This window comes from Sinohyriopsis cumingii, chromosome 5 (genome assembly GCF_028554795.1).
Source record: "Sinohyriopsis cumingii isolate HCF-2022 chromosome 5, ASM2855479v2, whole genome shotgun sequence".
In the NCBI taxonomy this organism is placed as follows: domain Eukaryota; kingdom Metazoa; phylum Mollusca; class Bivalvia; order Unionida; family Unionidae; genus Sinohyriopsis; species Sinohyriopsis cumingii.
The window spans coordinates 59,077,957-59,093,391 of NC_142965.1; the positions used below are offsets into that span (position 1 = coordinate 59,077,957).

Sequence of the window (15,435 nt, forward strand, 5' to 3'; positions counted from 1 at the left end):
GACCTGATAGGAACAAACAATGCGTTGCATTTTCATTTGAGAATTGGCATTAAATACGATCAGTTCTAAATAGCTTTTCACTTTCATAAATGTGAAACCTCTAATTTGATTCGTGAATGTAAAGGTCAACAGAACATGACCTCGTATATGTGCATATCAGAGATCTCCATTACAATCAGACTGGAACACTGAGTAATCGACTGCACACATATTGCTGCTTCCAGTGTATCTAACAAGTGCATTTGGATCATTGATATTTTTTTTATTACATTAGACGTGGTCAGGATCTATGGTTTAAATGAAGGTCAACAATTCCGACAAATAAAAGTAATAAATAAAACATAAAACTCAACGTTTTGGATATATATATATATATATATATATATATATATATATATATATATATATATATATATATATATATATATATATATATATATACTATGGTGGCCATATTGGACATCAGCTCGACGCCGTTTTCATTTTTGCACAGTCTATACATGAAAAGATGTCTTCTGATAATAACCGCATGGCAACCATTACTTTTCATTCAGGAGGATTAGCAATAACAAGAGGTTCAAGATGGCTACTGCGGAACCATTTTGGACATCAGATAGGAACCTTTGACATTTAAAACTAAAAAGATATCATAACAAACCTTTCAGTGAAAACCCCCATCTATTCAGAAGGATTAGCGATAGAAAACTTTCAAAATGCCGTCTCTGGTGGTCATAATAACCTTTAGATTAGTACTACTTTCATTTAGGACAAACTAGACATCATAAAATGTATCCAGGTGAAACCCCCAGTTCTATACGACTTTCCTTTCAGGATGAGTGGCGATAAAACAATTTAGAAGATATCATATCGGCCTATTATCTTTTCGACCAGCTGGACATTATATGAAATCCTTTATTAACAACCCCAGTTTGATATGATGAACCATTCTGGACGAATAACGATGTAAGGGTGATTACAATAGCCTCTTTGGCTGTTACATTGGCACCGTTTACATTTAGGACCAATGAGACATCGTTAGAAGTTATTTGGTGCAAATACTATGTCAATATGACGTCCAATTCAGGAGGAGTAGTGGTAACACGATTTCGAGTTGGCCGCCGTGGCGTTCATATTAGAGATCAAATAGGTACCATTTTTTTATAGAAGAATTAGCCATCGTAAGAAGTCGTTTAGTGAAAACCCCATGTTGATATTCATAACCATCGATTCAGCATGAGCAGAAATACCAACATTTTTAAATCGCTACTGTGACGAATATATTTGATGTCCGAGCGCAACTTTTTTCAATTTGGACCAACTAGGCAATGCAGTAAATATATATATGTGTGTGTGTGTGTGTGTGTGTGTGTGTGTAAAGTTTCACGCCAATCCTCCAAATAACTTAGGATGAGTAACGAAAAAAAGTATTTTGCTAACTGACAGACGGACAACCAAAGCCATCCCATTAACTCAGTAGAACTCGTAAAAACCGTTTATTGGACACAACTCGTCTTGGATTATTATGGCATCTATAGTCTTATCTTTCTAAAATGGCCTAAGGATCGAATTTTTAGTAAAGAAGCAAGTACATAAAACTATTGGAAACAGAACACGTATTAATGTTTCAATAGCAATTTTTCAATCCTCAATACGTATTCGCTTGTACTAGTTCCGTAAATCAATGAAGATTGAGCATAAAACGGTATGTATTTAAAGATTGTAATGCTAATGTTTAGGATGTGTGATCATGTTCGTGCTAAACTTACACAACAAAGAGCTACATATACCGAGATTACACACACACACACACACACACTATCTCTCTCTCTCTCTCTCTCTCCATGTTTCTTGGACAAATAGTATAAAGTTAGTTTCCTCATGTACACCATACTCCCTTTGGTTTGGTGTTATTAATGGAGCCATTGGGGTGTTTAAATTTGCATTTAACTTTGCAAAGTGCTTCACTAAGCATTTGGGTACAGACAATATTAAGTTTGTTGAATTGAAAAAATGTTTTATTGAAATTGTCAAGACTTCGCCAATTCACACTGAATGAAGTTTACTATGGCTAATATACCCTCGTCTACCCGCAAAAGAACTACCTATAAAACATAATAGTCCCGCATAAAACATAATAGTCACACAGAAATGATAAAGACATAAAGGAGCAACCGCCAAAATAGTTCATTTTGACGAGCTTCCTCTGTGACGGGATCCTTTACGAAAGAGAATTTCATGATGTTGCTATGAGCCAACCCTCTTGTGAACAGGGCTAAGACAAAATCATTGATTTCCTTAATTTCAAATTTAATTTTAAATGTTCAGACGTAAATTACGGTATTTAAGTTAAATATGTATTTAGAGGTTTTCAATGATAAGTGCATGCATAAACGCACTTAAAGTTATTGCCAAGTGTCCACATAATGTTTTTTATATTGGCACTAACTGAGACCAACACGCGCGCGCGCGTGTGTGTGTGTGTGTGTGTAATCGGACTAATTGTTGCTCATGTCCATTATGCAGACTTCTTGAACATTCATAGTTTAACACTTTCAGGAGTAAATGCATTTTTCCAGTAGTTTGCAAAAGAGTGGGCTTTCTCCATCATAAACAAAGTTGTTGATGACTGGATACAATTGATTCGAGGTCAGATGCTTTTAGCGGTATACTTGCATTGCGAACGTTTCGTTACTGTCGATACTGCAACCTGTTAAAACGTGACCGTCCATTCCATATATTTTAATATTTCGGTAATTCGATTCTCTCTGCAGTAGTTGTGACCACCTTAAGAGTGCAGTTTCTTTGCTTAAGGTAGCGCAAGAATCCATAACTGAGTGTTTGAGGACGTCGGATTAGAATATTGAGCTCTGAATCCGGCAGCCGTTTGCTCGGGGTCACATAATTTCTTTTATTTTCTTCAAGCCTTATTTTAATACGAGTTGTAGGTGCGAAAAAAACCCTACAACAACAGGAGGAATATCCGTTGTTCTCACACACCTGCACCATTTAAGCTGTTACTTTAATTACAGATCCTTCCAAGCGCAGAGAACTAGTGTTTGGCGTACTCGTGTCACAGCATTAGATACATGTAAATATTTAATAACAAAACCCTAGATATCCCAACACAAATAATTTGGATAATCAACAAATATAAAATTTACTGTGTATGATCTTATATACTGACACGTCTTTGGAACACTTTCATTTGACTGTCGTTATAACTAGTGTACAAGGTCATAATGCCTTACGCATGGCAGCTAATAATTCTGTTATAGTTGCGAAGAGACAAATGTTAAGCCTTTGTAGGTTACTGACATCTCACCTCTGTCCCCCCCCTCGAGTTCGAGTCTAAGGCTCGGCCGACGTGGGTATGTTAGAAAGCTTGTCAGTCCTTCCCTTGGGTCGACAGTTCTTCTCGGGGTTTTTCCGGGTTCCTCTTCCACGAGCTATACTGGTCACCATGAATAGCCTATCAAGTGCTGAAAATTTGTGTAAAATCAACAACAATAAAAGCTATACCATTCTTACATGAGCAGGTCGTGTTTTGCTGGTTGTGTGGCTACAATTAGTGGCGCTAGGTGATTCACAAATTGGAATTGTATGTGATGCTTGAGCAAATATTTCGCATGTAGCAATGCTCAGGGTGGATGTGGAGTATTCCATACATAATTTGTGTGTTTAGAAATTGTTACATGATATGCTGTATGTAAAGGTACGTGGAAAGATAATTTTCTGGGTACTCCAGCAAACGTTTGTATAACCGTGTATAATCACGACGATACCGAATTTCTGAAAGGAAATTCATAATATAAATGAAATTGAAACTTCCGGAACGTGTAGGATCCAGATATAAGTAGACATACGTCCACGTTACTACTTTAGTTACAATTTTAGGCTGCACGCTCTTTAATCAATCATCAACATACGCTACATCACAAACATTCGGAATACTTGTAGTTGTAGGCAGTGGCTTCTTGTGGTAGCCGGCTCAATACTCTGTCAAACAATGTTTGAAAAAAGCAGATTGGATTAGGAAAAGAAAAAGAAGTAGCCAGGATATATAGCTACTATTTCGGTATCTTTTATGCATTATATTATGTTCGCGAAACATTGGACGCTGCAATCTTGAAGAACATTGTCGACAGATGTAGATTAGATGGCCGTTCTTGTCTCTAATTTTGTTACAATCAATGTTGGTTGTAAAAATAGTTCACCAAAAATACCAAAGTAGTAACTACTTACCTTGACTTGTTTACTTGTCTTAGCGGTTATAATTGTTTTTTTCAAAGACTTTTACCACATTTTTGAAGTGGGAAAAGGGCTGAGGTGTAAAGCTTATGCGGAAAAGCCCAAAGTGATCCAAATTTCAATGACTTAGGATGGTAAGATTCTTTGAGCGAAATCTGTGAACAAATTTAAATATAGAACTTGTATTGTATTGTTTTGCAGTTTTGGAAAAAACTGAATAAAATGTCCCCAAATAGCGAATGTGTATAGTCTAAATACCCGTCCATCCCGTTCAGCGTAATAAAACCCACAGCTATTTATGAAACTAGTAAAGTTTACATCATTGGCCAGTGGTCCAAATTACATGATTGGCTGATTGTCCAACTAACATCACTGACTGATTAACCAACGTACAACACTGGCTGATTAGCCCACCTACATCACTGGCTGATTGATCACGTTATATCACTGACTGATTGGTCAAATTACATCATTAAATTCTAAACATAATAGAACAAACCCTGGTACACTGTTCGCATGTTGGCCCGACTAGTTTGTAGACCGTTGTGGCACGCGCATGTGGCTCTCTCAGAAAAACGGGGTAAAAATTTGCTGAATTGCAATATTAGACTTAAATGGCAAACTATTAATAACAGTGCCTATCTACCCTTGAAATTGATCTTCAGAGCTCATATTAACACAACGAACAAAACTGTGTAAAATTGTATTTGGCTGGCTAAAAAATAAATTTGACCGTGACTTAATAGGCACCAAGTGCACTATAAACTACCCCAATACACATACAAAATCGTGCAAATAATATGACCATTTTATGATAATGCTTTCTACAATTTTGTCATACATTTTCGTGAAATCCTTTGAAACTAAAGTAGGTAACCGGTTTCCGAATTACTTTATATAAAAAAATATTTCCAAGACGCTCCAGTCTGGTAGTCACGATGGTAGTCTTGGAATGTTCCAGAATGTAACTCAAAAGTTAGAGCTCTGACACGGAAATGGAAATAAAAATATTCATTTTAACCTACTCTCATCAAGACTAATTTTGATACGACCATCAGCATTGCTAATTTCCGTATCAGCTGAAATATTGCTAAGAATATCAGACTGATAAATTGCTGCCATACATTTTGTGACCAAGACTGTTTTTTGTTAGAACAACAAGGAGTGCCACGTATCATCACGTAAGGATCTAGATACAAATACAGAGCAAATCAATTCCTCATGGATGATACAACGAACTGTATCGGTTAATACGAGGGATGACTTCAGAGACGATACTGGACTGGTTAAAGGACAAAATCGTAAATGCTTCCATTTTTTCTTCCGTATATATCCCCAAATAAAAGTATATAAACAGGCAGGATATCCAAACATACCAACTATTTCTTTAGCATACATTTATATTAATAATATACATGTAGATTAGCCAACATTGTTGGGATTCCTTGGAAATTCATAAAGACTGGTCTTGAAGATGTAGACAATGTATCTTTAAGCTGAATTTGTGATATCCATCCGCGTAGCTGAAACGTGTCCATGTCTTTTGCTTTTGAATATGTGCTTTCGTATGTACTAGCTGTCCACTTTATTTCACGTTCATACTTACATTCTATTTCATTCATCCAAAACTATTTTTGACAGTTGTCCATGTAAACAATTTTCCGTATAAGAGATGGAACACATGTACGTGTAAATACTGATAGCCAGGGTAGAATGAGTTACTCGCATCATAGCTGTAGCCAGGGTAGAATGAGTTACTCGCATCATAGCTGTTTGGCAAACATCCACAAAATCAACATTCAAACCAGTCATATGAACAAAAAAAACGCACTATGTTTGTACTGTCGTTTTACGCACTTGGTCGAGGTAGACACCAAAACTAACATATTATGTTCCAAACTGAAAGCTATCCAACACTGACGTTACATCTGGCAAAGTATTATAGAAACTTCATTCTTCCAAAATTTGAATTTTGTGAAAATTGTATCAATTTTCAAATCACGAATCTAGTATGGATTTTATATGACAGTCTACATACAAAATCAACATCTGATATTACATCACTGTGTAGATATTTACAGGTTCAATTCATATATACACGATCCCGAAAACCCAACTGACTGATACATCGAAATTTATTCCTATACTTATATCTATGTTAAACCTATACACATAAATAATAACACTGTTCTAGAAATCAATATTGCAGTAAAAGTTACTAAAACTGTCCGATGAATATTGAAAGGAAGCAATCCAGCCGCCATGTTGACGGCTGTGCAGTTGGAAGTCACTGGATTTAATGGCGGGCAGGTTTGGGCTGCGTCAGGGTCCCAGTGACACGGCTTGTAGCAACAAGAGGTCACTCCTTCGGCAGCTTCTGAATCGTAGTCAATGGTTGGATCTGAAAGAAAAGAAAGGGTTGCAAGTAAATATTCGGTTTTGAGAAATATAGTAAGCAAGGATATCCCCTTTCACGAGCCGAGTCCAATTTTTTTTAAAAAAGTATTTGTAATGATGATGAAACTTTATCTCATACATGCTGATGTCTAATCATGAACGCTTTGAAAATATGTAACACAATACATTCCACCATCAGGCAAAATATCGTGTAGTCTCTCTCGTATATTTTGGTACAGCATAAGCACGTCATAAGGTAGAGGTCACAAGCTCTCCAAAATAAATTATAACCCCAAAACTCTGCTGTCCTCGCCGACGTATCCCCCTCCACTCTGCAAAATATAAAGGACCCCGCCCCAACAAGTATGAATGTTTTCTTTAAAAAAAAATTAAAATGGAATTAAAGATCTTGTGCTATGTCCCTTCCGTGGTGGGGACAACATTATTACACTAATGTAATCAGAGTCACTAATGTTACTGTTATTACACTGATGCACTCAGGGCCAATACTGTTACTATCATTACACTGATGTACTCAGAGTCACTAATGTTACTGTTATTGCACTGATGTACTCAGGGCCAATACTGTTACTATCATTACACTGATGTACTCAGAGTCACTAATGTTACTGTTATTGCACTGATGTACTCAGGGCCAATAATGTTACTATTATTACACTGATGTACTCAGGGTCAGTAATGTTACTATCATTACACTGATGTACTCAGAGTCAGTAATGCTACTACTATGACACTGATGTAATCAGAGTCAATAATGTTACTATCATTACACTGATGTAATCAGAGTGAATAATGTTACTATCATTACACTGATGTAATCAGAGTCAATAATGTGACTACTATTACACTGATTGTAATCAGAGTGAATAATGTTACTGTCATTACACTGATGTACTCAGGGTCAGTAATGTTACTATCATTACACTGATGTACTCAGGGTCAGTAATGCTACTACTATGACACTGATGTAATCAGAGTCAATAATGTTACTATCATTACACTGATGTAATCAGAGTGAATAATGTTACTATCATTACACTGATGTAATCAGAGTCAATAATGTGACTACTATTACACTGATTGTAATCAGAGTCAATAATGTTACTATCATTACACTGATGTAATCAGAGTCAATAATGTTACTATCATTACACTGATGTACTCAGGGTCAACAATGTTTCTAAACTTTACACTGATGTTATCCGGGTCAATAATTGTACTATCATTACAATCAAAATAGTCAGAGTCAATAATGTTACTATCATTACACTGATGTACTCAGGGTCAATAATGTTACTATCATTACACTGATGTAATCAGAGTCAATAATGTTACTATCATTACACTGATGTAATCAGAGTCAATAATGTGACTACTATTACACTGATTGTAATCGGAGTCAATAATGTTACAATCAAATTAGGTCATGACATGCTTCATTACTGCTTGCTGGCTGTTCCTCACATACCTCCGACCACGTGGCTTTGTTAGTAGAAAAACAATCGATGTCATAGGCATATTTTAATTGGGCGACCCTAACAAATACTATACTTACAACGCTTACCCTCAAAATATGACCATTTTATCCCCAGCCCTCCGCCCCACGTAAGTTCCAGGTAAAATGCAACACCCTTAAAAATAAAAAATTCACATTTATGTCTAACTCTTCTCCACCCAAAACTTAGTTTATAGAAGTAAGAGTCCAGTTAGCACTAAAATGGGAACATCAAACGCAACCCAGCAATGTCCCAAAGATTACTACTTTTTGTATTTCATTCACCAGCAACAATACTGTTTATTTCAAGAGCGTCTTCTTCAAAAGATAAACTTAGAAAAGACGGTTAATGTAAGAAATAATGATCATATACAGAACAGTTCTCCCAGTTAACACACGTAACAGTATGCTCAGTGAACACATTGAACTCTTTGCACAGTTAACGCACAGAACAGTTTGCCCAGTTAAAACATTAGCCCAAACTTTCTGGAAAGAACTGGAGACAATCATGTTGAGTGACAACCATCCCATTTATTTTATCTTACGGTTGAACTTTTTTTTAAATCCCACATCGGTCTCTTAACCTTAGTTTGAATATACTGACTGTATAATTTCTTTATTTTTCTTTTGGATGGAGCATTGAGTGAACAACTATTATATTATCATCAAGCTTTATTTCCTCTATTTGATATTATTGAAATAGAGAAACAATAAATGTTACATGTACATGAATATTAGTAATTATGCGATGCTGATAAGGAAGCAAATCATAGAGGGCAACTTGTTCAATCAAAATGTCAATTAATTTAATTTAAATACTATGGCATGATATTGCACGATTCTGCCAATGTAAAGTTAACGGGGGAAAAATGAGCATATAATAATTATAGTTTTGTGTGCGAAGTATATCAGCATCTAATCCTATAAATTCACAGCGATATTGTAACACGGTCATTCTGGTTACATGTAACTTGAGTGAATGATATTCATTTGTGTGCTTAGTGTGCCACTTTTGGAATCTTCATCTCATCTTAGGAGGTAGGACAAGCGGCGTGGGCATGGGTTATTGTTAAAAAAATGTCAGATATTTAACGATTTGTTTGTTTTATGCGTTTCATACGTTGTGATCTTTTGAACCAAGTGTAAACACGTCAGACTAAAAGCCACCCACACAGTTTGATTTAGATCTCGTATATAGCACTAGGAATATTATGCGGAAAAAATATTTTTTCAAGCACAGTGACATTGAGGTTTTATTTTGTGGACCCGATGTTCGATAGGATTCTTCCTTGACACTGGTGCAATAAATATCCGCCAAGTTTGGTCCAGATGTGGGATCTAGATCTAATGTTATTGTACGCAAACTATTTTGCTTCATTCGGTTACCTTGACATTTATGTTTGAGCAGTTGACACCAAAATCGATAGGATTTGTTGTTCTTAACCTACGATGTCCACAAAGTTTAGTGGAGGTACGTGTTGTAGAATTAAAACTATAGTGCGGAAAATGAAACGTTAGCGGATAGGGTTATAGCACATAATACACTCCTCCAAAATGGCAGAAGAAAATCTATAAACAGCTTAAGTTGTGAATCTCTTCGAGGAAGAATTTCTACCCTATGCAGGAATATCCAATTGTATTATGTCGCACCAACGTGCTTTAGTACACTACAGGGTAGTGTAGCTTCGCCAATGTGAATATAATGGTGCGGTAGCAAATCGCTGACTCTGTAACTGCAGAAGCATACCACCGAGTGTATCGTCGTTTCGACATGAAGCAGCCAGAGATTTAATGATAAAAATACAGTATACTCTAACAGGAACAAACAACATTATTTGAATGAAAAACTGATAATGAAGCTGAAATTATTATAGCAAAACCTAAAGCAGAAGTTCAAAACTGGATGTACACATATGAGTAACTTGGAAATAAGAAGGCAAAAACGGGAAACCGAAAATAAGAATGGAAGATAAACAAAGATAGGTAAAAAACTGTAAATTATATCGTAAATATAGAGATTAAAAATGACCAGATGAGGGAAGTAACGACTATAAGGCCTGCTATAAAGAGTAAAGCAAATATGGATGACAAAAAAGAAGTCGTAAAGAAAGGTGACTAGAACTTGGATATATATATACCGCTCAATAAAGGTAGACCTGGTAGAGACTTGCTGTGTAGTTTCCTCTGACAAGAACGAGGCAAGAGAACATAATATGCATGTCAAAAAGCGGGAAATGGTTTTTGCAAAACGATTCTTGATGCAAGAATGTTCAATAAGAAAGTTTAAGAGATAAAGACCTCAAGTTCAAGTCACTGAAAAAATTAAATGAAGATTTTGTGCAGGAGTAAGTTTTAAAGGCGACAAGGATTATATGGTGAAACTTTACAAGAATATATTCAGATGTTTGAGAATAAAATGTGAGGGACACGCATATGTCTGCTCATCTCGCAATCAAACGAGGTTTCTTCATTCTATTTCATCAGCAGACAGTCTGCGGAATACTTGCATATTATTGTTGAAAAAATGTTAGCAAATGGCATATCCGTGGATGACAAAGAATTACTTTGCATCATCTGGAAAAAATTAGAATTCCATTGATGCAAATTGGAGAATTTGCTACGAGACAGACACTCGTCGATAAAGTGAAGCGTTATCGGTGTGCCAGGAGATATACAACCGGTAATAAATGTTGTGCCACGGCCATTTGCCAGCAATATAACGATAGCAGTCAAACTTAAGAAGAAACATAGCAACAACAAAAATCCGACTTTGTTTACATCCTGTCACAGTTATTGCTACTTTACGTTGGCTAATGAAGTAAGCTGTAAAAGAATTATGAAATAAAAACAGATGAATAATGGATACAACCTTAAATGAAGACAGTTCTGAAATCCTAAGACAATACAAAGGAAATGGTTTAGTAGCAGCAGCTCACGAAAATCAAAATACGAAAATGCAAGTAATATCGGTTATGATTCTAACAATTTTAGTGACGTTGATGAAAAGAAAACTATGACTGAAAACTGATATTTCACTTGACTAGTCAAATCTACAAGTAGAAAAAGTGCACCCGTTCGCACTCAATATAGAACAGCCGCATCATTTAATCTTTTATAATGACCCGTAACCATATTACTTGTTTTCCATCAGCATTTTGTGTTCAAAGAGTCATAAATAACTCCGAGAGAGTGGTACCTGTTCATTATAAAGTGATACAACCAAACAAGGGCCGAGGGACGTTGATTAATGCGTCGCAAAATGTACAAAACCTTTTTTTTTCAATACGAAGAAGCTCAAAATGAACCAGATACCGGACAAATCATGGTTAGCACTTAGAAGAGGTCAACCCAAGGTCAGAAACGTTTAGTTGGCAGTGATACAACCAAACATGAATGGTGCTCTTGAAATATTGCATAACGTTTATTATATTTTTAAAACACTTGGAAGTCATTTAACATATCTGGGAGCTGGTAAGAAAGATGTATTTGAGATGATTTAACAACTTTGCTTGCCACCTTGGTGCGATTTTTATCATTTATGAACACAATAAAGACAGATTTAGAAACTTCTCAGTGGAATTAATGAATGAAGTAACTGAATGATAAAAATGTACAACAATATTAGTAGGGCTGGAAAATACCTCCCACCCAAGAAATGACATCGTACTTGATACAAAAGATCATATTAAATGCTTTGGCTTCTTTGGTCACCCGAATCTCATCGAGATCTCTGTCATCTCATACCAGTTATGATTTCATGCGTTTTCGAGTTCCACCCGTAGTTATTACTCTGTGACATGATCTGTTTTCTGTGCATGATGCATGAATTGGCACATAATAAAAATCAAAGCAACGATCTGGAGTTTCCATAATTGCCCTACAGCTTGCATGAAGAAACCACACAAATTTTTAACATAAATAAGAATTTCTAACTATAGCCTACAACACTATTCAAACAACGTTTCAGGCTTGTTCACTGCAAATAACAGTGCGGATGAATTCACTCAGCAGCTCCTCAGTCATTCAATGTTGTTGTTGCAGTTGTTGTAGGGTTTAACGCCATTTTGCAGCACACGATAGGCTATACATGGCGGCCAGTATTAATAGTGGAGGAAGAACCCGGGAAATCCCTGGAAAAAACCACCGACCAGCGAGAAGCTACTGGCAAGCTTTCTCACATACCCACATTAGCCGAATCCGAGACTCGAACCCACGCAGACAGAGGTGAAATGGCAGTGATCCTTAACGGAGAGCGCCTTAGACCACTCGGCCACTCGGGGCCCCTGTCATTCAATGTAAGTTAAACGACAATACTGTCAGTGAACCGCGCATCTCTGTACAAGAGAACATGGTGAATAAACTCAAGTTCCATCAAAGACTGCATGATTTTCACAGACTGTTTGACCTTCTATTTGTTTTGAATTTGATCTCACTGTTAACATTTCCGTTGTTGATGATAATATTAATGGAATACTCTAAATAGTAAACAAATACAAAATAACATTAAATTACCTCTAGGTCAGACATAAGAAAAGTAATTTCAAGCTGTCATCGGAATTCAGTTCCATTCTGACAGATACATTATGTTGCATTCAACAGAGTAAGAAGTATGCATGATTGGTCTTCACATATTGACACTGAATAAACAGAAAATTACCGTTGCAACGAGTGTTAAGGATGAAATGGCAGGACTGAGACCGGAAGAATGTATCAGTTTGCCAAGTTAACTATAAAACAACACACACACACACACACACACACATATATATATATATATATATATATATATATATATATATATATATATATATATATATATATATATATATATGTGTGTGTGTGTGTGTGTGTGTGTGTGTGTGTGTGTGTGTGTAGTTCCACGCTTAATAGTCCTTCATGTAAATAACTGCTATTTTAGGACAGAAAACATTTTTCCTTCTTTCAGTCTTGCTGTTGCTGTTTTTACCCCCGATTTGATAGTCATCATCCTTACCCTTGCAAGCCATCAACAACGCGTGTTATTAATGTGGAAACCATTTTCTTCTATCAGTCAGTGGCATTCACCATTGTCCCTTTAACCTCAAAATCAATAGCGTTTATCTTTATTTCATGCTGAAGCCATTTACAAAGATTTTTTTATGTATCTCATGTAGAAGTAATGTTATTTTGTGGCAACAATGTTTGTGCTCTTACTTTAGTCACAAGGATCCTGGTCGTTGATCCTTAAACTCCAAAGCTGAAAGGGTTTTTTACCCTTTCTCCAACCATTCATAATGTGGATCATGGAGAAGGTCACTCATTGAATGCAAACCATTTTCTTCTGCCAATCTGGGGAGATGCAGACATTTCATCCTCAAGTTGACATACATTATTCGTACCCAGATGAAAACTATTCAACAATTATGTAACTGTTGATAGTGGAGAACTGAGTTATTATGCGGCAACCGTTTTTGCTTCTTTCATTTACAGCGACATTGACCTCTGAACTTTTGAGCTCGAAATCGATAGGATTCTTTCTCACCAAAGTGCAAACCATCCAAATGTTAGTTTGGTTACAGAACTAAAATTATTCTGCGGAAACCAAATTGGTAACAGAGAAACGAACCTACGGACAGCATCATAACATCTCTCCTCCTTATGGTGGGCGTACAAAAATCGCAAATTCCTTATCTCAGTGCAAAATCGTTGTGAGGTGATGGCGTATGCAACTCAGATAACGCAAGATCACATCGTGGGATAGTTTAGCATGTGCGTGACAATATCCGTCTCTTAGGGATGGAGCCATTGTACTCCGAAGAACAGTGAATTTATTTTGGATAAAATGTTTCCCAGCCTAGAAATTTCCAAGTGCCACCAGTGTGTAGATTTACTTCTGGATATTTGCAAGCATTATTGAATTCAGTGACGTTAGATCTTATTCCACTCGCAAAGCTGCTTATGTCTTTTCTTACGTCTGTGGTGATTCAAGGTGATTTCAACTATTAACATTCTAAAAGGGAAATGTGACTACCTCCAGTTCATGGAAAGAACATTATCCTGCAAGTCATTTATAAAGAAACATACCTTTACTAGAGATTACTGCAAGGCATGTGTTTAGTGTTGTATATGACTGGCAAATGAATGTTCTGTTATGCAAACAGTGTTTTTCTTTTGGAATTACAAAACAGTATATGCAGCACCAATGTTCACATAAGGACAAACCGTAAAGACAAAAAATGAAGATACTGAATAAAGAAAAGAGACCAGGCTAGTAAGTCCTAGACGAGATAGAAATGGGCACGCAAATAGGAAGAAAAAAAACCCCAGAATAAACGGAAACATAAGTCTCGCCTCATCAAAGCTTCTAGTAATTTAACAAGACAAAATAATTCACAACTAAAGACACATTTCTTGAGATAATGAAGTTAAAAAGGATATAATTAAGAAAGTTATCAAATGCAGGAAAAGCAAAGGTAAAAGGAAAGTAAAACTTAAATCTCTGAATATGCATGCATGCATGTATGTATGTATGTATGTATGTATGTATGTATGTATGCATGTATGTATGTATGATGCATGTATGTATGTAGGTAGATAGGTAGGTAGGTAGGACAATGTGGATGTGTATGCATGTACGTGTGTATATGCATGTATTTGTATGTAGGTATACATAAATATGTGCATGTATGTATGTATATGTATAGGTACATGCTTGTATATATTAATGTCTGTACGTGTGTATTTATGTAAAACCGACGTGTGAGACTGGAGGATTGAGTGCAGGTACTTTTATATGGTGAAATGTAGTTAGTGGCACTTTTAAACTACAAATAGTTGTTGCAAGTATGTCTACTTTTTGATATACATTTAAAGACTGAGTTTTATAATGTATAAAATGCTGAGTTTTAATAATGTATATTACATTACCATCATTTGTTTTTCTCCTGCAGTTATAGTGTTCCCTTTGAACAGACATCATTTGTTGTCCTACTAGCTTATATACATCCTAGCTTGTCTTGCTAGTGTATAGACATCATATTTTTTCTCACTAGTTTACTTTAAACTATCATTTTTCTCTCTTGCATACCTTTCTAACCATGATTTATTTTGCAGTACCTTTCATTTTGGAGCTGAACAATTTTATGTTTGTCTGTACGTTATAAATGATCATACCCAATGTTATATGTATGAGTCTGTACGTTATAAATGATCATACCTAATGTTATATATATGAGTCTGTACGTTATAAATGATCATACCCAATGTTATATGTATGAGTCTGTACGTTATAAATG

General features: G+C 35.9%; 1 protein-coding gene across 1 annotated transcript in view; it reads right to left on the reverse strand.

The window, feature by feature from the left end:
- Window positions 1-1,993: 1,993 nt before the first annotated feature.
- LOC149799252 (uncharacterized) overlaps window positions 1,994-15,435 on the reverse strand; it is a 235,585-nt gene continuing 222,143 nt past the window's right edge. Inside the window, exon 3 of the mRNA XM_089958532.1 lies at window positions 1,994-6,649. Coding sequence (XP_089814658.1) covers window positions 6,402-6,649 — 248 coding nt within the window. The 3' untranslated portion in view covers window positions 1,994-6,401. The remainder of the gene's footprint in view (window positions 6,650-15,435) is intronic.